The sequence below is a fragment of the Phoca vitulina genome, unplaced genomic scaffold, assembly GCF_004348235.1.
Source record: "Phoca vitulina isolate PV1807 unplaced genomic scaffold, GSC_HSeal_1.0 scaffold2, whole genome shotgun sequence".
NCBI lineage: Eukaryota > Metazoa > Chordata > Mammalia > Carnivora > Phocidae > Phoca > Phoca vitulina.
In genome coordinates, this window is record NW_022589705.1 from 85,453,596 (window position 1) to 85,479,904 (window position 26,309).

The 26,309-nt window shown below is 55.8% G+C and overlaps 1 protein-coding gene across 2 annotated transcripts in view; it reads right to left on the reverse strand.

Moving 5' to 3' along the window:
- Nucleotides 1-5,954: 5,954 nt before the first annotated feature.
- Nucleotides 5,955-26,309, reverse strand: part of ALPL (alkaline phosphatase, biomineralization associated) — a 51,918-nt gene continuing 31,563 nt past the window's right edge. Inside the window, exons 2-12 of one of the 2 annotated variants that reach the window (XM_032391814.1) lie at nt 23,649-23,815; nt 20,397-20,516; nt 19,927-20,042; nt 18,619-18,793; nt 17,726-17,901; nt 14,448-14,591; nt 12,500-12,569; nt 10,316-10,450; nt 8,257-8,448; nt 7,631-7,750; nt 5,955-6,957 (exon numbers count right to left, since the gene is read on the reverse strand). In XM_032391814.1, the coding sequence (XP_032247705.1) occupies nt 6,692-6,957; nt 7,631-7,750; nt 8,257-8,448; nt 10,316-10,450; nt 12,500-12,569; nt 14,448-14,591; nt 17,726-17,901; nt 18,619-18,793; nt 19,927-20,042; nt 20,397-20,516; nt 23,649-23,709 (1,575 nt within the window). In that variant the 5' untranslated portion in view covers nt 23,710-23,815 and the 3' untranslated portion in view covers nt 5,955-6,691. Of the gene's footprint in view, nt 6,958-7,630; nt 7,751-8,256; nt 8,449-10,315; nt 10,451-12,499; nt 12,570-14,447; nt 14,592-17,725; nt 17,902-18,618; nt 18,794-19,926; nt 20,043-20,396; nt 20,517-23,648; nt 23,816-26,309 lie in introns of those variants that run through there. The other variant, XM_032391824.1, reaches the window with a different exon arrangement.

Here is a 26,309-nt window from a genome sequence, read left to right on the forward strand (position 1 = left end):
CCAAGTACCTGTGGGCATGTCCGCCCCCAAGTCTAATGGGCATCTCTAAGCTAAAGTGATCCAAACCGCGTCTGTATTTTCTCTCCAAATCTGTTCCCCCATATCCATAAATGGCACTCCACCCAGGTGCTCAGGCCAAAAATTCAGGGGGCATCCCCGGTTGCGCTATTTCCTCTGCTCCCCACAGCGAGCCCATCAGCAAGCCCCGTTGGCTTTAACTCCCAAACATGTCTGGGATCCAGCTGCTTCCCGCCACCGCCACACTTGGCTGGTCCAAGCCACCACCACCTCCAGCCCCAGCAACAGAAAGGCCTCCAGACTGCCCTCCAGCATCACTCCTGGCGTCCCCGGGCCCTCCTCTGCCCAGCAGCCGGAGCAATCTTTCCAAAGCATGAGCCCGACCACATCTCCTTCTGTGTCTAACCCATTTTACTGTGTGACTTCACCTTGGCGTCTCACCCTCTCTGGGCTGCCTTCCTCCCTGGCCTCCAGCCCTGAGCTTTGTCTGGGGGACAGTGGCAAGAGGCCTGTGCCCCAGGAGATCCCTCAGGCATGGAGGGCAAAGGGCCCATGAAGCGCCAAAACTGGCCATGAGAGTGGATGTCAAGACAGTAACGTGCTCATGCCCGGGAAGCAGGCAGCAGCTGCTCAGGCCTGGCCCAGGGCTCTGGGAGGCAAAGGGGTGAATGGTCACATCTCACGCTCCTCCAGATCCTGCCTCCCGACCCTCCTCCACCCTGCCCCGGCCAACCGTCCTCAGGACACAGCCTCTCCGCTGCCATTGTTTCCCAGCCAGGTGACCTGAGTGGGCAGGAGGCTAATTCCAGGGCCCTCGGCCAGAGTGTGCAAGCCCGGCTGACCCCGGGGCCCCTGGAGCCAGTCACCGTGGCCTGGGCAGGTGGAGGCAAGGGAGCTGCGGGAGGCCTCCGGGCACTCCCCACCAGGACAAGGACACAGGCCCCACAGGACAGGATCCCCGCCAATGAGGTCCCACCCCTGCCACCTTTGCAGTTACATTCCTGACCCCTTCTTGCCGCTCCTTACCCTGCCGAAAGGAGCTATCGGGATGATTAAAATCCCCACTCGGGAGCCGCAGTGCTTGGCCTCACGCCCTCCTTCATCCCCTGTTAGTGGTGTGGCTTTGCATAAGTCACCAATTTCTCTCTGCTTCTGTTTCTTCATCTGGAAACTGGGGACAGACACAGTCCCGCCCTTTGGGAATGGGGGGGAGGATAAGTCGGTTCAGTGCACTGTGAGGCACTAGGAACAGTGTCTGGCACTCCGGGGACACCGTAGAAATGTTGGCCAGTGTGCCCGCAGCTCCGCTTCTAATGACCCTCGGCCTCTGTTCCAATGGGAAGGAGGGACAGGTGGCCCTGGCCGGTGGCAGACCCCACCCCGGCCTGCCCCATCCTTGGCTGGTGGGGCCCGTGTCCACCCCATCCTGAGGCCAGCACAGATGGCCGAGGAGCCAGAAGAGGGCCTGGAGCCACACTCGGGGCGGCAGCACAAAGAGGTCTCAGGAAGCCACCCAGAAACTCCAGAAACTCGGGAGCGCAAATCCCCTTCTGAGAACTTAATCCCCCCAGCTCCCCCCACCCCCACCCCCAGATCGGCTGGTGCTAGATCTTGCTGGGAGGTCTTGGGGTAGCCACCAGGGCTAATTATAAACTCCGTTGGCTTGGGGCTCTTACTACCCCATTGAAGGGCTTCTGCGGCTGATGGGGCCTGGGTTGTTTTCCTTGGAGAGATTAGCACCCAGAGGCCAGGGAGGGGACACAGGTTGGGAGTGAGGCGGACCTAGGGGCAACTTGCAGCTGTCCCTTTCAAGCCATGGGCCCTGAGCAGGTCACTGTGCTCTGCCAAGCCTCTCCTTTCTCATCTGCAAAATGGGGATGATATTGCCTACCTCACAGGATGGTTGGGGGAGTATATGTGACAAATGTACCCTCAAGGTGGCAACTTCACTGCCATGTCTTGGGTGCTTAGATGCGGGTGTGGTACGTAGTAGGTATGATGCTCCCTCCTTCCCTCCATCTCAGAGCAGACAATTTGCTGATGACCTATTCATTCGTGTGCTGGTCCAGCCTCCTTGACAAACAGGAGTGGCACTCTTAGGCCCATATTGGGGGTTTGTTACCCCCTCCCCATCTCCAGGGCCCCGGTTTCTTCTGCCTGGTCTACTCTAGCAGTTTCCTTGGGAAGCCAAGATGATTTTTCAAAAATGATGCTCACTCCCCAGCTCCCCAAGTGCTCACGGTCCACCTGCAGCTTCTAGGAATGGCATTGAGAGCTTCCTGCCCATCTGTCCCCACGATGTCCTCCGAAGTCCCCTCTGTACCCCCATGTCCTGCCTCAGTGCTCCTTGGCCTGTCAGGCCCCAGCTCACTTGTTGCCTTCTCTGTCTCCGTGCCTGCCCTGCCATGCCCCCCACCAGTTAAGCGCCCCCTCCCTGCCCCCACAGCTTCTAGCTTCCCCGCTGCAGTGGGATGGCTTCTGGCAATCTGTCTCGTGAGACAGGAGCTTTCTGAGGACAGAGCCTCACCTGTTCCCAGAGTGAAGCAGGGGCCATGAGCTCAGGCTCCACCGGGACCAGAGGGGTAGCATCTGTCCTAAGGGGTTTAGTGTAAGAGTACCGAGTGCTGGGGACTGTGGCAAATGGGAGAGCCGTACCCTCGATGGGCAGCCATCTCTTGGCTCTGATCAGCCATTATCTTGCAGATATGTGGGGCAATACCAGCCAGATCTTCCCATTTTTTCGAAAAAGCCAGAGAGACTTCATTTCCTAGCCTCTTGTGCATCTAGGTGGGGTCATGTGACTAGTTTTCACCAATGGATCATGAATGGAAGTGATGTGTGTCACTTCCAGGAAGAAGTGGTTAAAAAGGGTCTCTACCCCTCAAGCCCCCCATTGATGTGCTGCTCACAGAATTTCAGTAGTTCTGGTGAGACAGAGCTTCCAGGATTTGGAGGAGGGCAGAGCCACAAGGTGGAAAGAGCCTGCGTCCCTGTCACCTGACCAGAGGCACCACCAGATGTTTGAGATAGAAATAAACTCATTGTGTTACATTCTGGATTTATCTTAAACAGAAGACAGGGTTATGTGGATGAATAGAGGTGGATTTGTCAGCCCCTCTTTGTTCTTCCTCCCTGAGAAAGCATCTGAGGGCGCTGGAAACCGGTGCTGGAGGCAGACGGTCACCCTTAGCTTCTAATGGGTGCTGGTGGGTGGGGCTGGGACCTCTGCCTTGCCCCCTGGCATGGATTAGTTACAATAAAGGTGACAAGTGACCTGAGAGTGCGGGGGCCCAGCTTGGGTGAGGGGAGCCTGGGGTGCCCAAGCACCATGGATTCATCTTGAAGCCCACGGCACAGATTCTGGGTGGGAAGAACTCCCTGCTCCTCGTGGGAGCTAACGGTCATTATGTGCTCAACACTGCACTGGACACCCTCCATTCAGGTGTAGGAAAGTTAAAGAACTGTCCCTAGTTCATAGAGACGTGCTCCCCCATCTCTCAGACTCCCGGTTCCTGCTTTTCAACCCCCTCAGTGTATCCCAAAGTCTAACAGATGCTGTTGCTGCCCTCTTCGTATCCTCTGAGCATTTAATGTTCCAGCACGTGCCTGGGGGAGGGGGGGTTCTCTCTCTCAGCCCTTCAAGGGCAGGTTGGGAAATGCCAGGGTGTTCTCTTTCCAGGAAGCAGCCCTTAGCCAATGGAGGAGGAGTTGGGGAATAAATGCCCCAGCTCCCTCGCCCGGCGGTGGGCGGATTGAGGTGCATCCTCTACGGGGTCTCCCAGTGGCCCCGGGTGGGCTTGAGCCCTAGTTGCCCCTGATGGCAATCTGCTTCATAACTTAAAACTTTTTTTTTCTTAAGATTTTATTTATTTATTTGACAGAGAGACACAGCGAGAAAGGGAACACAAGCAGGGGGAGTGGGAGAGAGAAGCAGGCTCCCTGCTGAGCAGGGAGCCCGATGTGGGGCTCAATCCCAGGACCCTGGGATCCTGACCTGAGCCGAAGGCAGACACTTAACCAACTGAGCCACCCAGGCGTCCCTCATAACTTACCTTTTATCAGCTTCCTTCCTTTCGCTGTCCCACTTCCCCACTCCCTGCCTGGGGCCTTCTGAGCTCCTTTTACACTTGCACGTACATCTCAGGGTCTGCCCTTGGAAAACCCAACCTAAGACACAAAGTACAGTTTGCACCCTGAGACACGTAAGTTGATTTCAGGTGCGGTGCTGGTGAACTTTCAAAACTTGACCGCTCACCTGTGCGTTTAAACAAGTGTTTAGGAAATAGTAGTAGAGATAGGACAAAAATCGGGAAGGTGGTATGAGGGGTCTCTTTGCCCTGGTAAGAACGTGAGCATGTAGTTTAAATTTTCTAACCCAGCGTCGGCGTGGCTGCGCCTCCCTTCTTGTCAGCACTGCCGGGAAGTTCAGAGAGAAACCTGCTCGATTGCATTTTCTCCCTGAAGGAGGGCCCCCTTCAGACACGGTCTCTCAGCATTCTGAGTTCACACTTGACCCGTGTGTTGAATCCCTCGTACTGGCTGCGTCAGAACGTGTTGGCAGGAGGTTGGAAATGTATTATAAACAAATGAAGGACGTCATTAAGTATAGGAGCTTTGGAATAGAATGTACCTGGGCTCAAATCCCAGCCCCACAACTTGGGGGACCTTGCGCAATCACACCACCTGGTGGACCCTCGGTCTCCTCATCTACAAATGCGGACGACAGGGGCCCACTTCCTAGTGAGGGTCAAATGAACTGAATCCATATAAAGCATCAAGCACAGAGCTTGGCAGATGGTTAAGTGATCGATGTGAATGGTTATGTGATTACCATTACAAGGACCGTCATTGCAATGAGGCAAGGAGCAAATCCGGGGACCCGGTATATCCCAATGTCAGGTGCAATCCTGAGTCTAGTACCCAGGCCTGATAATCAGGAATGGAAAAGAGATCACAATCGCCAAGCCAGGCTGAAGCTCTGTGAAGGCAAGGGGTAAGTCTGTGTGGTTCTCCACGATATTCGTAAGACCTGCTACAGTGCCTAGGCCCTGCTCAATGCAGTCGACCCTTGAACACGAGGGTAAGGGGCGCCAACTCCCCCCAAACTGAACTACAAACAGCCTCCTATGGACTGGAAGCCTTACTGATAATAGAAGCAATTAACACATATTTTGTATATTATATGTAATATAGACTGTATTCTTACAATGAAGTCAGCTAGAGGAATGAAAATGTTATTAGTAATCATAAGGAAGGGGTGCCTGGGTGGCTCAGTCGGTTAAGCGTCTGCCTTCGGCTCGGATCATGATCCCAGGGTCCTGGGATCGAGCCCCGCATTGGGCTCCGTGCTCAGCAGGGAGCCTGCTTCTCCTTCTCCCTCTGCCTGCCTGTCTGCCTACTTGTGATCTCTCTCTGTCAAATAAATAAAAAAAATCTTTTTTAAAAATTGTATTAAAAAAAGAAATCATAAGGAAAATACAGTTACAGAACTGTATTTATCCAAAAAAATCTGTAAGTAAGCGGACCCATGCAATTCAAACCTGGTTGTTCAAGGGTCAAATGGATTTGTTGAATGAATGAATGAGTTCCACTGGGCCAGGGCGTGTGGCTCTGTCTGTGTGGCAAGGGTGTCGTGGGGCCCTTGGAGGCCTTCTTGCTGTGGGTTTCAGGGCCCAGAGGCTTCTTGGATTCTCACAGCAACCCAGGACTGGGCTGTGTCCCATTTTATCGTTAAGAAAATGGAGACACAGAGATACAAAGCAATTTGTCCAAAGTCACGCAGGTACTGAGTGGTGAAGCCCCCAGGTCAGCAGGCAGCCCCTTCCTCCTGGCCCTTCGCCACCCGCATTCCTGGGCCCAGAGTCCAGTTCTCTCCCAGAGAAACCAAGCTTATTTCTTTCTCTTCCTCACTGACCACAAAGACTCAGTTCTGTCCTCAGAAGTATTTGGAAAGTTTTATTTAAATGTTTTGTGTTCCCTTTTAACCAACACCAAAAAGAGAAAAAAAAATTTTTTTTTTTTGCCGTTCCAAACAGGAGTGTTCCTTAAGAGAGGAGTGGGCATGTGTGTTAAGAGCTGAGAAATGTCTGCCTGTCCAGGCTCCTCTCCCTAGCCCAGGAAGCCCTGGGGTCAGATGGCCAGTCCCAGTTCACTTCCCGGGAGCCCCCAGCAGCTCTGGAATGAGTGAGCAAACCCCCCTCCTGCGGAGAAGAACCGGGTCTCCCGGCAGGTGTACGGACATGAGCACCATGGGGCCTGGTGGTTCCAAAAGGGGAGGGGGAGTGGGAAGATCAGATCCGGAATGTTCCATGGAAGCTCCAGGGCCTCCAGGTCTGGAGAAATGTGTTTGCTAGAAAAATAAGATGCTTTGAGAATTTCTGCAGTCTGCGTCCTCTGCCTGCCCAGAGAAACCTACTCTGTTGGCCAAAGGGGCAGCAGGGAAAGAGCAGAGGCCAGAGGCCAGGAACTGGTCTGGCCCCAGTGGAGGATTCCAGAGAGGAGCGAGGTGGGCAGCAGACTTTGGTTTCCTGGGTCCTCTTTCTGGCAGCTGTAGAGGCTGTGAAGGTCCCTGCCTACCTGGCCCTTGAGGTGTGGGCTCCCAGGCGGTGGGCTGCGCTGAGAGAGGGAGGCTGGCCATCCGTCATAGGCTGGTGGGTGCCTGGGCCCTGGGCCCTCAGAACAGGATGCCCAAGGGGAGCAGGGCCAGCAGGAGGAGCAGGGGGCCTGGAGAAGGGCCACCTGCCGAGCTGGCCGAGGCACAGTGGTCCTGGTTAGCACCGATGCAGGCTGCGTAAGCCATCACGTGGGGAATGTAGTTCTGCTCGTGGACACCGTGCAGCAGGTGTGCCATGGGCCCCTTGGCAAAGACCGCTACGTCCTCCCCGCCGTGGGTCTCATGGCGCAGGGGCACGGCGGACTGCGCCTGGTAGTTGTTGTGAGCTGCGGGCCAGAGGAAACACTTGCTGAGAGCCTGCCGGGGGGCTGGGCTCTGCAGCAGCTTCTCCCTGCCCTTCCAGGCTGGCTCGAAGGCTCTCCTCTTATTGAGGACACAGAGGCTCAGTGCAGGGCTGTCACTTCGTACAAGGGCCACAGGATTTGGGGCTGGGTCTGTTCTGACACAGAAGACTGCCCTCTCGACCCCCAGAAGAGAAAAATCCCTGAAGAGTCAACCCAGGAGAGCCTCCCACCATTGGCGCATAGCTAGAGCCCCAAGGACTACTGGGGCCATCGTGAGCCAGTGAACAGTCAGCAATATGGAACTGGATGAGCACACCGAGAAGGCTCGGGTTTGGGGAATTACGTAGCCAGTAAAAATGACAGTCTAACAGCAACAGGTGCGGGGCACGTTAAGTTCTCCAGACCCACTTAGTCCTTCAGACAACCTTGGGAGGTAGAACTCTTTTACGGAAGAAAGGGAAGCTGAGAAAGGCAAAACTGCATGCCCAAGGTCACAGAGCCGCTCAGTGGCAGAAGGGGATTTGACTCGAGATGTTCTGACTCCAGTCCTGGCTATTTGCAGCCTCCTGACCTTGGCCACGAGCCTACAATGTTCCCAGGCCCATCCCCACGGGGCGCCCTGCACCCTCCCTGCCCCGGGTTTGGGCAATCTCACCATAGTCCACCATGGAGACGTTCTCTCGCTCACCGCCTACCACCTTGTAGCCAGGCCCGTTGCCGTACAGGATGGCAGTGAAGGGCTTCTTGTCCGTGTCACTCAGCATGGGGGCCAGACCTGCGCAGGAAGGCATCGGCCCAGGAGTCACGTTGGAGAGCCAAGACTACAGTCCCCAGGCCCTAGCTTGGCAATCCCTGGATCCCCTGCGAAGAACCTTGAACCACTCCATGAAGCTACCTTCCAAACCTGACTCATTTCCCACCAACTACCCCTCCGTTTTCACTGTGCCCACATCCGTCCCACCTGTTGGTCTACCTGTCCGTCGGTCCATCCACCCATCCATCTTCTCCCTAGGCCAGGCATCCATCCTCTCATTCTTCTATCCACCCATCATCCAGGTAGCCACGCATCGACCCACCCGAGCACTCACTTCACTCTGTCCCCTCATCCTGTAACCGCGCCCCCCCCCCCCCCACAACAGTACCTTCTCTTTCTTACCCGATTCTCACACAGTCCCACACATGCCAGGCCCTGAGCTTGCTGGCTCTCCCAACCCTACTCCTGCCCCCCGATGGGCAGACCGTGGGAGTGCCTGGTGCCCACCCCAACCGAGGCCCACCTACCAAAGATAGAGTTGCCGCGGGGGGTGTACCCGCCAAAGGTGAAGACGTGGGAGTGGTCCGCAGTGACGACAGTCAGCGTGTCTTCCAGGGAGGTCATGGTGCCTGCCTTCCCAATTGCCCGGTCCATCTCCACCGCCTCGTGCAGCGCCTGCTTGGCCTTGCCCTCGTGATGCCCGTGGTCAATCCTTCCTCCTTGAGACACCAAGGCAAAGGCCTTGGGTGAGGGGGAGGGGAAGATCTGCACCCCCAGGTCCCGCCACACTACTGCTGGAGGAACCATTCTTTGGTGGGGAACAGCCACATGCCAAGTACCACGCCAGGCACGTCATGCCGCCATTCGACCTTTACGGTGGCTCAGCGAGGACAGGCTGTGGACCAAGGGCCCAAGCACGGAAAGAGCGAAGCCAGATCCACCCGACTGAAAAGCTGGTGCTCTGTCCGCCACCCCGCATGGCTCTCAGAGCAGCTTCCTCAGCTCTTCGAAGGAGTCTGAGACCTCCAACGGGTGGAAACAGAGCCAGGGTGCCTAAGTGCCTACTGGGCGCCAGGCCTAACAAGCTGGTGTCTCATTTCCCCTTCACAACAATCGTGGGCAGAGATGGGCACAATCAGCCCCATTTACAGATGGAGCAACTGAGGCCTCGGGTGCACAAGTGATGTACCCAAGGTGGGACGGCTGGGATTTGAACTTGGGCATAACTCTCATTCTCCATGCCTGGGCAGTGCCCATGGCAGGCCTCCATAAAGGCCTCGAAGCCTGGGGCCTGTGCCACCTCTCCTAGGTGGGTACAGGAGGCCTGGCTTCAAGGTCATGGCTAAGGGCTGCATGACCTGAGGTGACCCCTCTTTGTCTCTAACAGGAGGATGCTGCCCGAGTGAAGACTCCCAACTCTGAGGGTCCTGGGCCTGGGCGTCCTCCCTTCCCACTGGCCTGAGCCTCACCACGCTGGCCTGGCAGGCTGGCAGGGTGGGTCCTCCCTTTGTTGTGGTTCTGGGAGCAGTCACAAAGAGGACTGCTCCCGGGGGAGCCCGTGCTCACCACCACTGGCTTCTGGCTGGGTCCTTGACGTCAGAGGCCTGTTCGGGCCAGGCTGAGACCGCCATGCTTGAGTGGGAACCCCGGGGTTTGGCAAGAAAGCTGCCAAGCCGGGCGGGCGGCCGCTGGCCTCTGGAAGGCAGAGGGGCCTGAGTGTGTATCTATGTGGTGAGAGTGTATGTGCAAATGTGTGTGTGTGTGTGTGTGTGTGTACAGGGAGAGTTCAGTGAGGCAACATCTGGAACCATGGGAGACAATGGCTGTTAGAACTCTGGAAGATTCTGGAAACTTTATCACTTCCTCACACTTCCTACTGTTATTGACTTAGCTATTGTGTAATCATAATAATGGTAATAATAGAAACACGGAAAATTTATTTTCTGCTGGGCCCTGTTCCAAGTACTCTATGTCTCTGAACATAATGGATGTTAATAACCCTTCAAAGACCATTTTTGGCCTCACTTTATAGAAATGTACAGACAGAGGTCAGACAGCACCAGCAAAGAACCCAGGCCTGACTCCAGGGCCTCCCAACAGCGCTAGGAACCCCCATGAACGCTGGCATACAGCACTGCCAGCTCCTGAAGGGACTGGCTCTCCCATCTGGGGGACCCAGGATATCCCAGGGTCATGAATCTGACTTTGGCCCCACAAGGGCCTGGTAACAGCAGATGCCCACCAACCAGCTGAGGCTCCTCAGATTGATAGGCATCTGCCGAGGATGACCCCGGACCTGTCTTTTGGGAGGAGTGAAGCTGAGGGGCCCTAGGGAGGGACCCCCAAAAGGAAGGCTCCCACCTCCTCTTCTGGGAAGCCTTCCTGGACTAGCTGGTCTGACAGGTTATCCTCATGCTCAAAGGAAAACAGCTTGTTGGGCTGGGAGCTTCAACACCATGCATAACCCGTCTTCCCCAATAGTGGATGGTTGTCTTTGAGAGTTGGAGCACCCCATCCCTGGATCCCAGGGCTATATACCCAGAGGCTCCCAGGGAAGTGGCCCTGCAGCCAGGCCTGGGGCCCTACCTTCCACCAGCAAGAAGAAGCCTTTGGGGTTCTTGCTCAGAATCTTGATGGCTACCTCCACCATCTCGGAGAGCGACGGGTCAGTCACGTTGTTCCTGTTCAGCTCGTACTGCATGTCCCCCGGCTCAAAGAGACCTGAGGAGGACGCGGACAGTGAGTTTTCCTGTGACCCTGCCAGGGGACCCCCCCTCCCCAAGGAGCCTGGGCTGTCTCAGGGAACAGGCTCCCCACACACAACTTGGGGTTAGAGCAAGCAGGGAGGAAGCTGCCCACAGGTGGGTCCAAACTGTGCCCAGCGCCTCGCGAGCACTGCCTCATTCCCCCTTCACAGCCGCACTATGGCGAGGGGATCACCACGTCCATTTTACAGAGGAGACTGAGGCACGGGTGCTCAGTAGCTTGGTGTCTTCAGCTGCTAAGTGGGCGATCCGGGATTTAAATCCATCAGTGCAGTCCCAAGTCTGAAGGGCTCCGGACACGGCACTGCAACCCCCAGGCAGAGGACCATGGACTCAGTGGGGCGGCTTGGGTGTGTACTTACCTGCCACGTACAGGTCAGGCTTGAAAGGCATAAGTGCCCTGTGCGGGGAAGTATTAGAAGGTTTGGCTCACTGTCCCTTCTGTTCCCTGAGCTTGGTTTTCTCACTATGAAATACGATCGATCCATTCCTTGCCCAAGTCACAAGATTCCACATGTACCAGGTTGGTGCTTCCTGCCCTAGATGTTCTGGATCCAGAACACCTTGCCCTTCCGGGAGTATGTGCACAGCCAGACAAGAGCTCCAATGGACAGAACGCTGTGTGCCACATGCCCTTCTAGGGGCTTTGGAAGCACACAGGCACCAGCCTCCAAGATGGCGCCCTATAATCCCTGCCTTCTGGAATTTATACCCTTGTGTGTCCCCTCCTATGCTAAGATTATCCTGAGTGTCCAATAGAATACTGCAGAAATGATGCTATATGACTTCCAGACCAGGGCATAAAATATTATGGCTTTAGCCTTGAAGCCAGCTGCCATGTTGTAAGGACACCCCACCAACTCTACGGAGAGCTCCATGTGGCAGGGATCAAGCCTTCAGATGACTGCAACCTCATGGGAGACCCAGCCAAGCTGCTCGAAATTCCTGGCCCCAAGAAACTGTGTGAAGTAATAAATGTTTACTCGTTTTATTTTTACTTTTTATTTATTTTTGGTTTACTCTCTTTTAAACTGTTAAGTTTGGAGATAATCTGGAGATAACAACTCATACAATGCATTGGCTCACGTGTACCCATGATGGCCCTGATGTCATTAGCCCCATCTTACAGAACAGTCATCACTCCTACTTTATAGGAGAGAAAACTGAGGCACAGAGAGGAGAAATCACTTGCCCAAGGTCGGACAGCTTACAGGTGGCAGAGTGGGATCTGAACCCAGCACTCTGGCTCTAAGACCCACGAGCGGGCCAGATGTGCCACATGGGGACTTGCACGGCTCTCCACAGCCTGTTGGTGGCACAGGACGTTTGCTGTGTGACCCAGGCAAGCAGTGCGTGTGTGTGCGTGCGCGCGTGTGTGCACATGTGTCTGGGGGATCCTCCAAGGTGCCCAGCTTTGAGCCCATAACCTCCAATGACGCACCCAGGACCTAGGGGCTGTGCCCCTTGGGAAAGGTTTACAGGTTTTGCCACCACTCACTGGGCACAACGCCAGGTGGGACAGGGGACCCAGGTGTTGGCATGGTGGGGCTCAGGGCCTCATTCCACCGAGTCAGGGCCCCTCCCCTGCTCCCCGCTCCCTGGGGGACAACCCCTAGTCAAGACCAGCAGAGATAGCCTGGCGGGCTTCTGCCCGGGCCACACAGCAGGGCTGGCTCCAGGTCTCCCGCCCCAGCCAGGGGTCAGATCTACCTGGGCCAGGATGCTAATGGGCCGAGCGGCACACCGCAGTCTCTTCCCCGACCTGAGCTTCTGTTCCCCTTTGTGCTCAATGGAACCATTCGCTCTCCACAAGCAGCAGATTTCAGGCCCAATTCTATGAACCCGAACCCCTTCCTCACCTCTCCCAGGTCCTAGAGCCTCAGAGCAAAGGTCCCTAAGTAGGGGGAAGGCCGGGGCCTTGGCCCCCCAGGTGCTGGACTCACAGTCCCAGGACCAGGGCACCCAGCTGGGTGTACTCCACTCCACCCCCCACCCCCCCACTTACCCAAGAGGTAGTCCACAGTGTAGGGGTCGAGGGTCAGGAGTTCGGTACGGTTCCAGACATAGTGAGAGTGCTAGGAGGAAGGGCCTGTGTTAGCCACGTGGGGGCTGGGGGGTTGGGAGGACTGACCCCAGCTGCTCTCAGGGTCTAGGGAATATATTTGTTTCCTTCAGCCATTTACTAATCCCTCCCTGAGGATCTACCATCTGCCTTTAAGAAATGACGAACAGGCAATTCTACAATTCTAATGCAGGGGAATGAGAATGGAGGGCTGGGGGGCGCTGTGAGCCCAGAGGCAGCATCAGGGAGGGCCTCCTAGTGGAGGTGATGTCCTCATGGGGCCCTGGAGGACAAGAAGCCAGTGATCAGCCTGGGGTCAGGAAGGAGAGTTTCAAACAGCAGGGAGGGATCATGGAGCCAAGAAGAGGAAGCTATGGGTTCCCAGCTATGGAGTGCCCATCAAGAGGCACGGGCTGGGTGTGTTATGGAAGCTGTGGAGAGCCAAGGAGGAAGTAAAGCCCTACTCTGCCCCAGTGACCCCATTGGAGAGGGTGATAAAGGAAGTGCGGCTTCCCCAGGACAGAGGCCACAGGAAGAAGCTGGCCGACTTATCTGGAGACGGCACCACTCAGCGCTGGGCTGGGGGTCATGGCACGGCCAAGAATCTGCTGTGCATCCTCAGGGCAATGAGGATGAGGAAAATTGCCCTTCTCTGGGCAATGACATCGGGATCTGTGGTTCTGGAGTCTCGGGGGCTGTTATGGAAAGGAGGGCGAGAAGGCTGAGGAAGTGGGGCTCCCCTGTCCTGCTTCGCTGAGCTGGTTCTCCTGTGTTACCTCATTCGGTTCTCACATCAGCCCTACGAGGGAAGTAGTTATGCCCATTTTGCAGACAAGGACACTGAGACACAGATGACAGAGCCACTCAGCAGTGAAGGGGAGTCTGACTCTAGAAGGGTCCAATCTCTCCCTCTTGGAGTCTACACTGAGCTCCAGGGTTAAGCACCTACCCAGGCTAGAAGGGTTAAACCCTGGCCCCATGTTCCGCGTAGGGAAACTGAGGCTGGGAGGAGCAATGTCTCTCTGGCTTGGGCCAGGAAGGGGCTCTGGCCTGGCCGGGGCTGACTCAGACGAATGGAAAGGGTTCAAAGCAGCGCAGTCCCACCCTCATCCACCCTGTGGGGGCCATCCTCAGGTCCCTGCCCCCACCTTGCTTTTGGCCCAGCCCCATCCCACAAGGCTCCCCCCGGGGGCCAGTCCTGGAAGCCTCAGAAACCCAACCCCAGAGTGACATCAAAGTGGCTCCCAGGCTGCTCCCCACTGTCTTCAGTCCTGACCACAGTCATTTCCAGACCCCATCTGCCCCGGGCTCAGCGGCTGCCAGAGCCACTCCGGGGAGCCAGCACTCAGGCCCGTCCAGCGCTCCAGGCTTCCTTCCCCTGCACGTGCCCTCGCGGGGGCCAAACCAAGTCACGATGGAGGGCTCACACACTCCCCTCCCTGCCACCTCCACCCCTCCTCCTCCTCAGGGCTTGTCAGCCCCCCCTTGCGGTCTGTCCCCTCTGGGTTCCCGTAGCTCCTGGGCTTCTCGCCATCCAAGCACAGAGTGATCCACAATCCCTTGACCATCTGATTCATCCTTTGGAATTCATGCCCAGTGAGGGGCCCTGCACACAGTAGGGGCTCAAGTGGCCTGAATGTCCATGCAGGTGATTCTAGGGCCCACCCTCCTCACTGCCTAGCTCCCCTGGGTGCCCGCCCCTGAAGGGAAGAACTGACTGATCACCTACTATGTGCCATTCATGTATCTGTTAGACCATTTGGTTCCATCGAGGTAAGAATTACGACCCCCTCCCCACAGAGGAGGAAACAAACTGAGATTCAGAGAGGGGTCGCCCAGCCCCTCCCACCACAAGCCAGCCCTGAAGCCTCCTGGCCCCTGAATGGGTTACCTTGTGTCTCGGTTTGAAGCTCTTCCAGATGTCGATGAGGTTCAGGCTGTCCAGCCTCGTGCCCCTGGACTTCTCGTCCATCTCATACTCCACGTCGGTGCTATTCTTGGGGAACATGTACTTCCGGCCTCCCCCCATGATCACCTACAGGGGACAGAAGCCATCAGTACCCCAGGGTTCCAAGCCTCAAGAGCTGGGCTCCCGGAGGCGCTGGGCATAAGCATCCCCAAGTGTGGACGCTTCTCCAGCTCGGAGAGTCTCGGTTTCGGTCCACACTGCCCACCCCAAGCCTCTGCTTTTCCACTTGGGGAGATGAAATCATGAATATATTAGGACCATGGTTTGGGGCTTCTGGGTGAAATACTGGTAACTTCTCCTACCTGGCTTTCCAGAAGCCTGACTCTGTTCCCACTCGTGTAAGAATAACACCATCTACAGAGCGCTCACAGCGTGTCAGTCACTAAACACTTCAGATACATCATCTTAATCAACTTCATTACCAAGGCTGCCAGGGAACCTGTGTCCCCATTTTCCAACTAAAGAAATGGGAGCAGATATGTGATTTCTTTTCCCCCAAGGCCACACGGCCTTAGCCAGGATTCAAACCCGGGGCTTCCCTGACCCCAGCACGGGGGCCCTGGTCCATCTGCAGAGCCTCCTGTCCCCAGTGGGAAGCAGCACGCCGCAGGCCAGAGCCTCTGCCAGGGAGGTCTCGGGCAGCCCGGCCGGGAGCCGGGGCAAACAGTGGCCGGCGTTCACGTCTGTGTAGTCCCCGCCAGGCTAATTTTACTCACCACGGCTGGCGTGCGCGGGCGGACGGACGCGGGACTGTTTGTTTTCCTTGGGAGTCCATGTTTGAAGTCCTGACTATTTTTAAAATGGGGCCAAGAGCATAACAGCCACCACCTGCGGTGACCGCCACACCGGTGTCCTCCTGTCACCGCGGGCGCCAGGCCAGGCCGCTGCCCCTGGACACCTTGGGAGAGCAGAGCCCAGCTATGGCTGGTCTCAGATCCACCGCCCCAGGCCTGACATTTCCTATGTTCCCTGCTCTGCCTTCCGCTTCACTCCCTCCTGAGAACCCAGGAGTCCAGGCGGATGGTGGGGGTGGGGAAGGCGCCCGGGGCCAGCCTGGGTCATGGGGAACTGGAAAGGGCACGGGCTTGGAAGTCAGACTTGGGGTTTTTGACTCCGACTCTGCCACTTACAGGCCGAGGGCCTGTCACTTCACCTCTCTGAGCCTCCGTTTCCTTATCTGTCAAATGGTCAGGATGGCCGCAGAAGGAAATGCAGTAATGCAGTATTCCAACGCGGTCCCGACACCCGCGGGCAGCCCCGGCCAAAGCCGTTCTCACTGGCCGAAGTAGCGGACATCAGAGTACTTCCAAAGAGGAGAGTTCCTCCCCGTCGGCCCCAGCCAGGAGCTCTGGGGGTGGGGCAGGCTGTGAGGCGAAGGAGAGGGGACCCCGGGTCACCGGCCCCCGGCTCGCCACCCCTGTTCCCACAGAACCTGACCCCTTGGCATTTTCAGATGGAAAATGAAGCCCCCAATCTTCTTGCCTGGAGCCTCATCATTTCCAGCCCCAGCAGGGACTTCACACGCTCATTAAACTCCCAAATAACAGACTTGCTGTTTGGCTTTGGGGTTTGGGTTTGTGTCTTTCTTTCTTTCTTTCCTTTTTCTTTTTTTTTTTTTTTTTTTTTTTTTAGCAAAAGATATTTATTTTCAGGGCGGACACCAGGAGTTGTGTTTCATGTGCAGCCTGGGGGCTGGGGGGCTTTGGGGTGGTGGAGATGCAGGAGCGGACGGGAGGGCAAAGCGGGAGAGGAGAGGGGAAGGGGGGCAGTGTTCACCCCGGTCCACCTCCTCACTCATGCCCCAGCTCAACCCCCAGTGACCCGAGCACCCCAGTCCACCCTCGCCCCACGGAGAAGTCTTCCCTAAGCTCCTGTCCCCCTCTCAGGCTGTTCCTGGCACATCTCCCTGAGAAGCGGCCCCATAATTACACCCTGCACTTGTACAACAAATGTTCTCACATCCATGACCTCATCTCGGCCTCCAGCGGCCCTGGGAGGGGGCAGGTGGGGCTCTCTATTCTTGTTGCACAGGTGGGGAAACTGAGGCTCAGGAAGAGGAAGCAACTTGCCCCAGGATGTTCATCAGGTGGAGGCAAAGTCAGGACAGAGGCCTGGCCTCAGATACATGCTCACTAGGAGGGGCTGCCGGGACTGTTTGTCCTGAAAGGGGGTGCTCAGTCCACTGCTTAGAAAAGGGAAGTCATGGGTGGGGAGAGGGGCCTTGGGAATTGGGGTGGTACACGGGGGACAGAGGGTCCGGGAGTCAGTCCGTTTGTCTGGTGGTGGTAGGAACAGGTGAGGGGTAGGTGGGACCTGGGGCTTTCTCTGAGCCTCACTGAACCCCCATTTTAGTTTCAGGGAGCTAAAATCCCCTTGCCCCCTCGCCAGACCCCAGAAGTGGGCAACAAGAGCCTAAAAAAGGAGCAAGCTGGAGGGCCTCAGTTAAGAACAGAGTAGGGAAGGGAACAGGAGCTGGGCTGTGTGTTCGCGCCTGCGCACACGGGACGGCCTGGGTGCCGAAGCTGGGACTCGGGGCCGGCCTGTGTGGCTTGCGCCGAATGCCACCACCTTCCGCGAACCCACTAGGCGCCAGGCCTTACTAAACTCCAAGGGCTTATTTTATTTGGATCTTGCAGTGGGCTGACGAGGGAGGCACATGTCACAGACGGGCTGTCAAAGGGAAGCTACAGAGGTTAACCGACCCAAGGTCACACAGCTCGCAAGCGGCAGGGCAAGGACCGGAAGCCCGGAGGTTCCAGCACGGGCACTCGTGCTGACCGCTGCCCACACCACCGCCTCTCCGGGCTTCCTGGTCGCGCGCACGGGACACGGGCCTGTCTGTGCCTGTGGGCAGGTGCGGGGCAGGTGCTCCCCTCAGATGGCCACAGGGTCACCTCCCCATGCTGGCGGGCAGGGCTGATGGTGCAGCGCCAGATCCCGACTTACAGAATAATCCCTGGGCGCCCGGTTCTTGGGGTGTGGTGGCAGCCACATCAGGGCTTATCCCTCAGCCCCGCCGCGGAGAAAGCCTCCAGTGCTCCCTGCCCCAACCGCAAATCCCCTAATGGGCTGGGAGCCTCCCAGGTGTGTGGGGAGCCAGGCCGGGCCGCTTCTCCTGAGCCGGCAGAGGCCTGAGGCCCACCAGGGGCCCCGCCTCACAAGCCCGCCCGTCCCTGAGCGGCCCGCACCCCCACACTCGCCTCGATGTCCCTGACGTTGTGCATGAGCTGGTAGGCAATGTCCTTGCAGCCCTGGCTCACGGCCTCCGGGGGCATCTCGTTGTCTGAGTACCAGTCCCGGTCAGCAGAGTGGGCGTAGGCAGCACTGGGGGTGGCGTGGTTCACTCTCGTGGTGGTCACAATGCCCACAGACTTCCCTGGCATGTGGGAGAGGGCGATTGGGGATGGGGCTGTCCAAGCTGTCTTCTCCTTCCCGCTCCTGACTAAAGACTGGCCTCCCATCCATTCCACTGACTGCCTGGGCCTCAGTCTCCCCACCAGTCCCGCAGGGGTTGGTCGGGGGGACGGTGGCTTCTGAAGATCCTGGCAGCACAACTCCCTTTACCTCTGTGGCCCTCCCCTCCATCATGTACCCTGCAGAACCCCCCCCCCACAGGAAGCCCCCCGGGTGCCCTATAAGAACACAGGGGCCCTCCTAAGGGCTCTCAGGTGGTGTGGCTCTGTCATCTTGTCAGTCGACCTCATACCCTGACCCCAAAGTTCCCAGGACACCGGCCAGGGCCCCCACTTCCAGGGAGGAAGGGAGAAGCAGACACTGATCTCCCACGGGGCCAGCACCAGGCTACGTTCTTTACCTTCCTCACACCATACGGATAAGGGGGCCATGTTTTCACGGCCATTTTATTGTCAAATAAAGAGACTCAGGGAAATGAGTCGGGACTGGAACCCACATCTGAGTAACCCCCTAAGCCACTAGCCTTCCCGGGCATGGAAGGGATTCCACGAACATCCCCCAGGCTCCCAGCCACCAGAGCTGGAAAAGCCCTGCCTCTCCCCATTATCCAGTGGGGGCAGACTGAGGCCCAGACAGGACACAGAGCCAGGCCCCACTCCCTGCCACTACCCCCACTCACCAGCGTCCTTGGCCCAGCGCAGGATGGAGGTGACTTCGTTCCCCTGAGTCGTGTTGCACTGGGTGCGCTGGGTCGCTGCGCTCACCCCCACGGTGCCCTCGTTGGCCTTCACCCCACACAAGTAGGCAGTCGCAGTACCCGCGCTGTCAGGGACCTGAGCGTTGGTGTTGTACGTCTGCGGGTGGGGAAGGGGCGTCAGGCATCAGCCAGGCCTTGCTGATGGCCTCCACCTCACCCCCACTCACACCCTGAGGACTGGGGCATGACGGAGACAGAGAGGCCTCCTGTGGCCTTGGCGAAGCCCCGCTACCTCCCGAGGGCCCCCCAGAGCCACAGTATCACCTAGCCGCTGTGTCCTGCCCCCACTCCCTGTGCCCTGGCGGCCAGGGCAGCGGGAAGGGGTGAGGGCAGCCCTCCAACATGCAGGGGGGTGGGGGCCGGGTCACTCAGGCCTCTCTCTGGGTCTGGGGCTGTGGGAGCCAGCAAGGGGGTAGGGGAGGCAGGTGAGTCCTAGAGAAGGGGGGGTCCTTGAAAAAGTGACGGGGGGGAGGCTGGGAAAAAGGGAGGAAAAGTGAGGGGGCAGCAGGATCTAGAATGGGGAAAAAGGCCCCCCTCCCTCCCCCATTCAGACCTCTAGTTGAGACCCCAAAACTATTTGCCTGTCTTCCTTCCCCACCAGCCTGTGAGCCACAGAAAAAAATCCCAGCCACTGCCGTTCTCCCAGAAGTGAGCCCTGGGCCCGACCCAGGGTGTCCAGAGGATGTTCAGTACATAACGGCCCCAGCAGGGACCCCAGCAGGGACCCCAGCACAAGAGCTGCCCCCACTAATCTATCACCCGGCGGCGCCTGGGGAGGGAATGAACGCAGCAGGGCCAGCGCAGAAGCACACACGCCGCGGGGTTCCGCGGACAGCAAGGACAAAAGCAGAACAGCTCCTCAGTGGTGTTGGAAGCCAGGGGGGTCGGGGGGACAAGGGGCTGGGGGAGAGCTGGGGGCCTGCCGGCTGCCGTCACTTAGCCTGGACGCCGGCTACGCAGACAGGTGCAGTCTGTGAAAACTCAAGCCGCCCGCTGGGGCACGTGCGCTTTCCCCTGTGCCGGTTATACGTCAATCGATTTTTAAATCGACGACTAAGACCCTCAAGATCAAGTCTTGGCGAGCAGCTGTTGCTATCCTCCTTTCACGGTGGGGCCGCGGAGACCCCAGGAGGGCTGACCGCCTCACCCGCAGGCCCGACTCCCCTGCCCTTCCTCGGTGTGGCCAAGCTGAGAGGTGGGAGGCTTAGGCCCGGGGCGGCCGGAACTCACCTTGGAGAGGGCCACATAAGGGAACTTGTCCATCTCCAGCCTGGTCTCCTCCCCGGGGTTGTGGTGGAGCTGACCCTTGAGGATGCGGGCAGCCGTCACGGTGGAGACACCCATCCCTGCAGCAGGGGAAGGGGGGGCCTCAGTCTCTCGGGCTCCCCACCTCTTCATCTTGGGCACCTATATTTCTCTAGTTTGGGGCCAAGGCTGGGTGGGACGTGGGCACCAGAGCACGGTTCTGTAGATGTGGCTCTGTGGCCCCTTTCTCCCTCCCCTCCCCAGACCCTCAGGGACTGCCTGGCAGAGCACACAGACCTGTTGGGTCCACAGCCTGGCCCCCCAACCCCCTAAACATGCTCCCCCCGCCGGGCCCCAGCCTCTTCAACACAGCCCTCTCCACCACAGCCTGGCTCCCTGAGCCCCTACCTAGGTGCCCCCACCCAGTCATGTTCTCGGGGACCCCCAGGCCTCACCATCTCCCAGGAACATGATGACATTCTTAGCCACATTGGTGTTGAGCTTCTGAAGCCTGAGGGCATGTTTCAGGGTCTGCTGAGCTTGGTCTCTCCAGTACTTGGGGTCTTTCTCTTTCTCTGTAGAGACAGAGAGGCAGAGTTTTCTGGCAGGGGTGGGGGGCAGCTTCCCCTCCCCAAACATTATGGATACCCCAACTTCTCGTGCCTGAGGGCAGGGCTGCCTGGACTTGGGGGAGGGAGCCGGGCTATGTCCGCCAGCCATTGTGTGGTCTGTAGACCTGGGCCAGTCCACGGCTCAGAGACACCAACCAATGTGCCCAGGGCCACACAGCTCTGGCTCCACTCCCCGGAGCCCACGCTGTTTCTTTCCACCCCGTACAGAGACATTCTGCTAAGGCAGCAAATGAATTGTGCAAGCACAATTACGAGGGTAATGTTTAATCTGTTCAAGAGAACAAACTACTTTCACCTGCAGGAGTCCCCAGAGGTATCCAGCCATCAATTATAAACTCTGCTTGGCTTATTCATTAAAGTCAGCAGAAACCTGAGTTAGCAACAGCGCGGACAGCCATACTGGAAAGCAAGACTGCCTTTTGTTTAACGAATCTGATTTCAAGCAGCCACGCACAATCTCACCCGTTAGGAGAAATTAGCAAAGAGGAGGATGTCCCTGTCCTTAGTCTTGAGAAAAACTGGGAACCAGGAATGCTCTTCTTCCCCGCCCCCACCGCACCCTCCACCCTGCCCCCGTGTGTCCAGCAGTCAATCCTCCAATGGAAAGAACACAGTTGCAGTGCCTGACAGACCTCAGGGACAACCAGAGCTGTGCCAAGGACCCCCGTGGGGGCAGGTCACACCTCTCTGAAACTCCATTTCCTTCCCTGCCAAATGCGGTTGTTTGTAGATTCCTCTCAGGGTCACTTTGGGGGAGGGGGGCGGCCGTGTTCAATAAATGACATACTTGACCCCCAGGAGATCACCATCACGCACCCCCAGGAATAATTCCATGCCAGACCTGGAATCCCTTGTTCCTACAAGCAGAGGCCCCGCAGACTAGTCCGCGCCGCCTCCCCCTGGCAGCCTCCGGGGCCACCGCCCTAATGAAGGGCTCTGCCGACTTCACGCATTTCAGGCCTCACAGGCAGAGCCCCACGCTGGAGGCTGGGCAGCCTTGGCCCTCCCAACCAGCTGTGCACTTCGAGGCAGATTCCCACCATCTGAGTTTCTGCCCCCAGGAAAATGGGAGTCCATAGCTTCCTAGAGGCAGTTTTAGGATTGAGATCGAGTCTCAACAAATTCCAGAGCCGGTGGTGGTTTTGATCAGGGCTGGTTCCCATCTCTTGCCTTCCTCCACACCTACTACAGTGGCAAGGCGTAGGTCAAGGAGCTTCTCTGGCCATTTGGGTGCGATCTGGGTGGTGATGCACTACTTCCCGTCTTGACTTACCGACAACCAGTCCTTCCCTCCCCTTCCCGAACATCATCCGGGCAGACCCCCCCTTCCCCGAGGGGCTGGGCTGACGTCAGCCTGCCCTGCATCCATTCCTTCTTCTTGCTTCCAGCTGTGATCCCACTCTGCCAGGCTCCCTGCTCAGGATGCTCCTTGTGAGACCGGAAAAGACTGGCAAGAGCCCTTGTCTATTGCACCAGCGCCACCCCCCAGGGCCTGACCCTGAGAAGGGGTTAGTGGATGTGAAACTGACTTCATTGTCAGAGGACTGGCTTAAGCAATCATGGCCTTGGACAACTGAGTATCAGGAGGCCATTGTTTTTGGAGAACATTACATGACATGCACAAATGCTCAGAATATAATGCTAGGGGAAGAGTACTTGTCAGTACGTACCATATAATTTCATGTACATGAGTTCCAAACAGGCTCAATTCATGTGTGGTGGCAGGAGTAAGCCTAGGGCACTTCCTTCGGCTTGGGGGCAGGCTGGGTTGGGGAGTGCATACGAAAGCCCTTAGTGTCCCATGACTGCAAATGTTCTCTCTTAATCTGGGTGGTGGTTGCATGGGCATAAAATATGTAAGAACTCACAAGGCTATACATTTTTGATTGGTGCACTTTACTATAAGTTATACCTAATTTAAAAAAAAGAGGAGACAATGTAACACCACTACACACACATCAGAATGGCTAAAAAGGAACAAATACAAAAGACTGAATTGCTGAATATCTGAAGATTTTTCACGTTGTTGCTTGTTCACCTTTTCACTTTTCATCCATCTGTTTAGCTTTCACTCAGGTGGGCTGTGAGTGTTGAGAAAGCAGGGACGTGGTCCCACAGAGTGACTGCAGATCCCCAAGGATCCACACTGAAAGGCATCATGGGATCGAGAGGGGGGCATGGCCTGAGACCCCGGCAGCTTGGGTTCCATCCCCAACTCTGACTTGCTGTGTCACCGGGGGAGGGCCAGTCCCTTCTCTGCACCCCAATTTCCTCATCTGTTGAAAATATTCTTCCTAAGAGCACCCACTCCCTGCCTAACACTGACTATACTGTGGGATTCCCACAACAGCCCTAAAGAGGAGGAATTTACTCTCTCCACCAGACAGGTAGAGAACTTCCACGTGATGGACTGAGCCAAGGCGGGCTCCCCTCTCCCGCTGGGGCTGAGGCTGGGCGGCCCTTGGGGTGTCCAACCAGAAACAGATCTAGGTTGATAATGTGCATGTGTGACTATAGAAGGGATGGGGAAAGAAAGCCAGTCTTGAGAAATGTGAGCGCAACTCCAAATCTAAGCCCGGTCTCCGCGGAGGTCTGAATTTACAGCGTAAGAACCCCTAACTGAAGAGTTAACATAAAAACTTGTCTAGAATTAGTTGAAGAATCAAACACAACAACACTGCACCATGGAAACACTTCCATGTGAGTCTCCAATAAGAAACAAAAAAACAAAAAACAAAACTCTGTTGAATTCACCAGCAAAAATTATAAGCTACAAGGAAATGTTATCACCACGGGGGAGCATTAAGTAGACAAAACCAACAGGAGGCTTAGCATCCCAAGACTTGGCATAGTTTATACCCCAATTAAGGAATAGGATCATATAAAGAGAAAAAGAGTGGCCCGTCCAACACTAGCACGTGCAAGAGCAGAGCTGGGACCTCCTGCTCTGGGAACATATGTTTCCAGCTGTTAGATCATTTGGATAGTTCTATGACCCTGAACAGAGATATTGCCCTCCTCCTACCCCACCGGCACCAAGTTTCCCCGCTCTTCTGCCTGGGTCCTCCAGCCTACCTGGCACAAAGGAGTTGGTAAGGCAGGTGCCAATGGCCAGCACTAAGAAGGGAGAAATCATGGTGCCCTCTCCAAGACCTGCTTTCTCTCTCCGGCCCAGAGGTATGATCAACGTGGGTGGGAGGGGATGGGCTGGCAGTGGTCAGATGTTAATTGATGTTCCGATCCTAGAAATTAAAGGGAAAAAAAAAGACATGTGGGCCATAGCTCCAGAATTCATTCATCCATCCACTTATACATTCACTAATTCATTCATTATTTGTTGAGCATTGATCACCGGCCCGGCATGGGGCTGGGCACTGGGATGCAAACCCAGGCAGTCCCTCCCTCAGGAAGCTCAATCATGAAAACGGTCATGTAAGTATAATGAGCTTCATGCTGCAAAGTGGTTCCTTCCCCATTTCCCAGGTGAACTCCCACTTCCGGTCCATCTGGAGCCTGAACCCCATCAGAGTTTGGTCTTCCTGTGTAGTCCTTCCCAAACTGCAGCATGCACCAGAATCTCTTAGAAGGAAATAGGCCCAGGGTCCACCTGCCTTCACCCAGACTCCTGAGTGCATTTCTAACAAGCTTCCAGGAGAGGATACTCCTGCTCCTGACTAGTCTGCAGCCTTTTAATGACCCGTGTTCCAAGCACAACAGAGACAAAACAGAGTCCACCCTTTCTTACAGGGACAACCACATTTGCCACATTCTCTTCTAGAACTTGGCATTTACTATGAGATATAAAAGCTATAGGAGTGACCCAAAGAAGACTGGCTGCTAAGGGTGCCCATTTCTGGGTGGTGACATTTCGGAGGACTTGATTGCCTTTTCACTCTTTTCTGCATTCCCCAAATTTTCTCCTGTGTTGAGATGTTACCTTTATAATTTAAAAAAAAACTGTTAAAACACACACATACACACACACACACACACACACACACACACACACTGGAAGGAAATACACCAAAACATTAGCTGTGGTTTTCTCTGGGCAGTAAGACTATGAATGATGATTTCCTCTTCTTTTTATTATTATTATTTAATTTTCCAAATTGCCTAAAATGAGCATGTACTCGATGGCATAAGAAAGTTTTTAAATTGTGGTCATCCTGTCAGGATCACAAGGGGCAACCCCAATTGCAGCTGAGAATGTACTAACCCCATTGTGCATAAATGTTGCTGAAAGAGGAGAGATTTCAAAAGGCAAGAGTTTCACAGGAAAATATATTTCCACCAAAACCAAAATAAAAACGATTACTCTCCATTTGTTGCAGGAAACAGCAGTGATGCACAACATTCTACCGTTGGGTGTCGTGTCAGATAAGAAACCACTCTGCTGCTAGCAGAGGATCTCGATTCAACCTCAAAAACGTGCATGCTGGGGACGCCTGGGTGGCTCAGTTGGTTAAGAGTCCGACTCTTGGTTTCTCTCAGGTCAGGAGCTCAGGATCCTGAGATCGAGCCCCGCGTCGGGCTCCCAAGCTCAGTGGAGAGTCTGAGATTCTCTCTCTCCCGCTCCCTCTGCCCCTCCCCCTGGTCGCATGGGCGCTCTCTCCCTCTCTCTCCCTCAAATAAATAAATCTAAGGGAAAGTACACACTGCATTTCAGTGCCCAGAGGTGAGGGCTCACCAGCACCTCCACCCACAAAACACCCAGCATTCACCAAAAGCACCATCCAATTGCACCCTTATGCTTTTCCACCTGCTTCCGCATCCACCTGGCTCCTTAATGGGGGGCAGTAGGGCAGGCAGGAACTAAAAGGAAACACTACATCTGACATCTACCAGCACTTAACTCTGAGAGGCATGATTTCTGATTTCTTTTTACTCTACCTTTTTCAAAAATTTTTTTTTTTAAGATTTTATCTGAGAGAGAGAGCAGGAGCGGTGGGGAGGGGTAGAGGGAGAGGGAGAAGCAGACTTCCCACTGAGGAGGGAGCCCGATGTGGGGCTCGATCCCACGATCCTGGGATCATGACCTGAGCTGAAGGCAGACGCTTAACTGACTAAGCCACCCAGGTGCCCCTTTTTCAAATGTTTCTAGAGTAAACCCTAACATCAGAAAGAATGCTATTAAATTGATATACAGTGTCAATACATCACAATATTATTCCAAATAGCTTAAAAACCGAAGTCACCTCTTTCAGGAAGCCTCCCGGATGGCCACTCATTTGAGGATGCTGTCTCTGAACTTCATACCACCTCCACCATTGTGTGTATGTCCCTGTTTTGAAAGTAATTCTTTTCTGGTCCATTTCCCCCACCACACTGGGAGTTTCTAAGAGCGGGGACTTTGCCTTGTTTGTCCATACTCCAGTGCTTGGCAATATTGGTAAATATTGACATCAGTTGAAAGCCAATGCTCTAAGGAGGGAGGCAGGGGGAAGGGAAGAACCACCCCAAATCCTTCCTTTGTGTGTGCAGAGAAATGCACGTATTGGCAAGTGCGTAGAGTATAACTAGGGTGTCCATTCACTGCCAGGAGTGGGTGTAGATCAGTACAACCCCTTCGGAAAACTGGCGGCATCTACCAAAGCTGAAACGTACATATGCCCTCTGACCCATCTATTTCCAACAGAAATGTACACATGTGCGTTCACCAAAAGACCAGTATGGGAACATTTGCATCAGCTCTGTTCATCTGGCCTCAGAACTGCTCCACCTTCAGCAGGATGG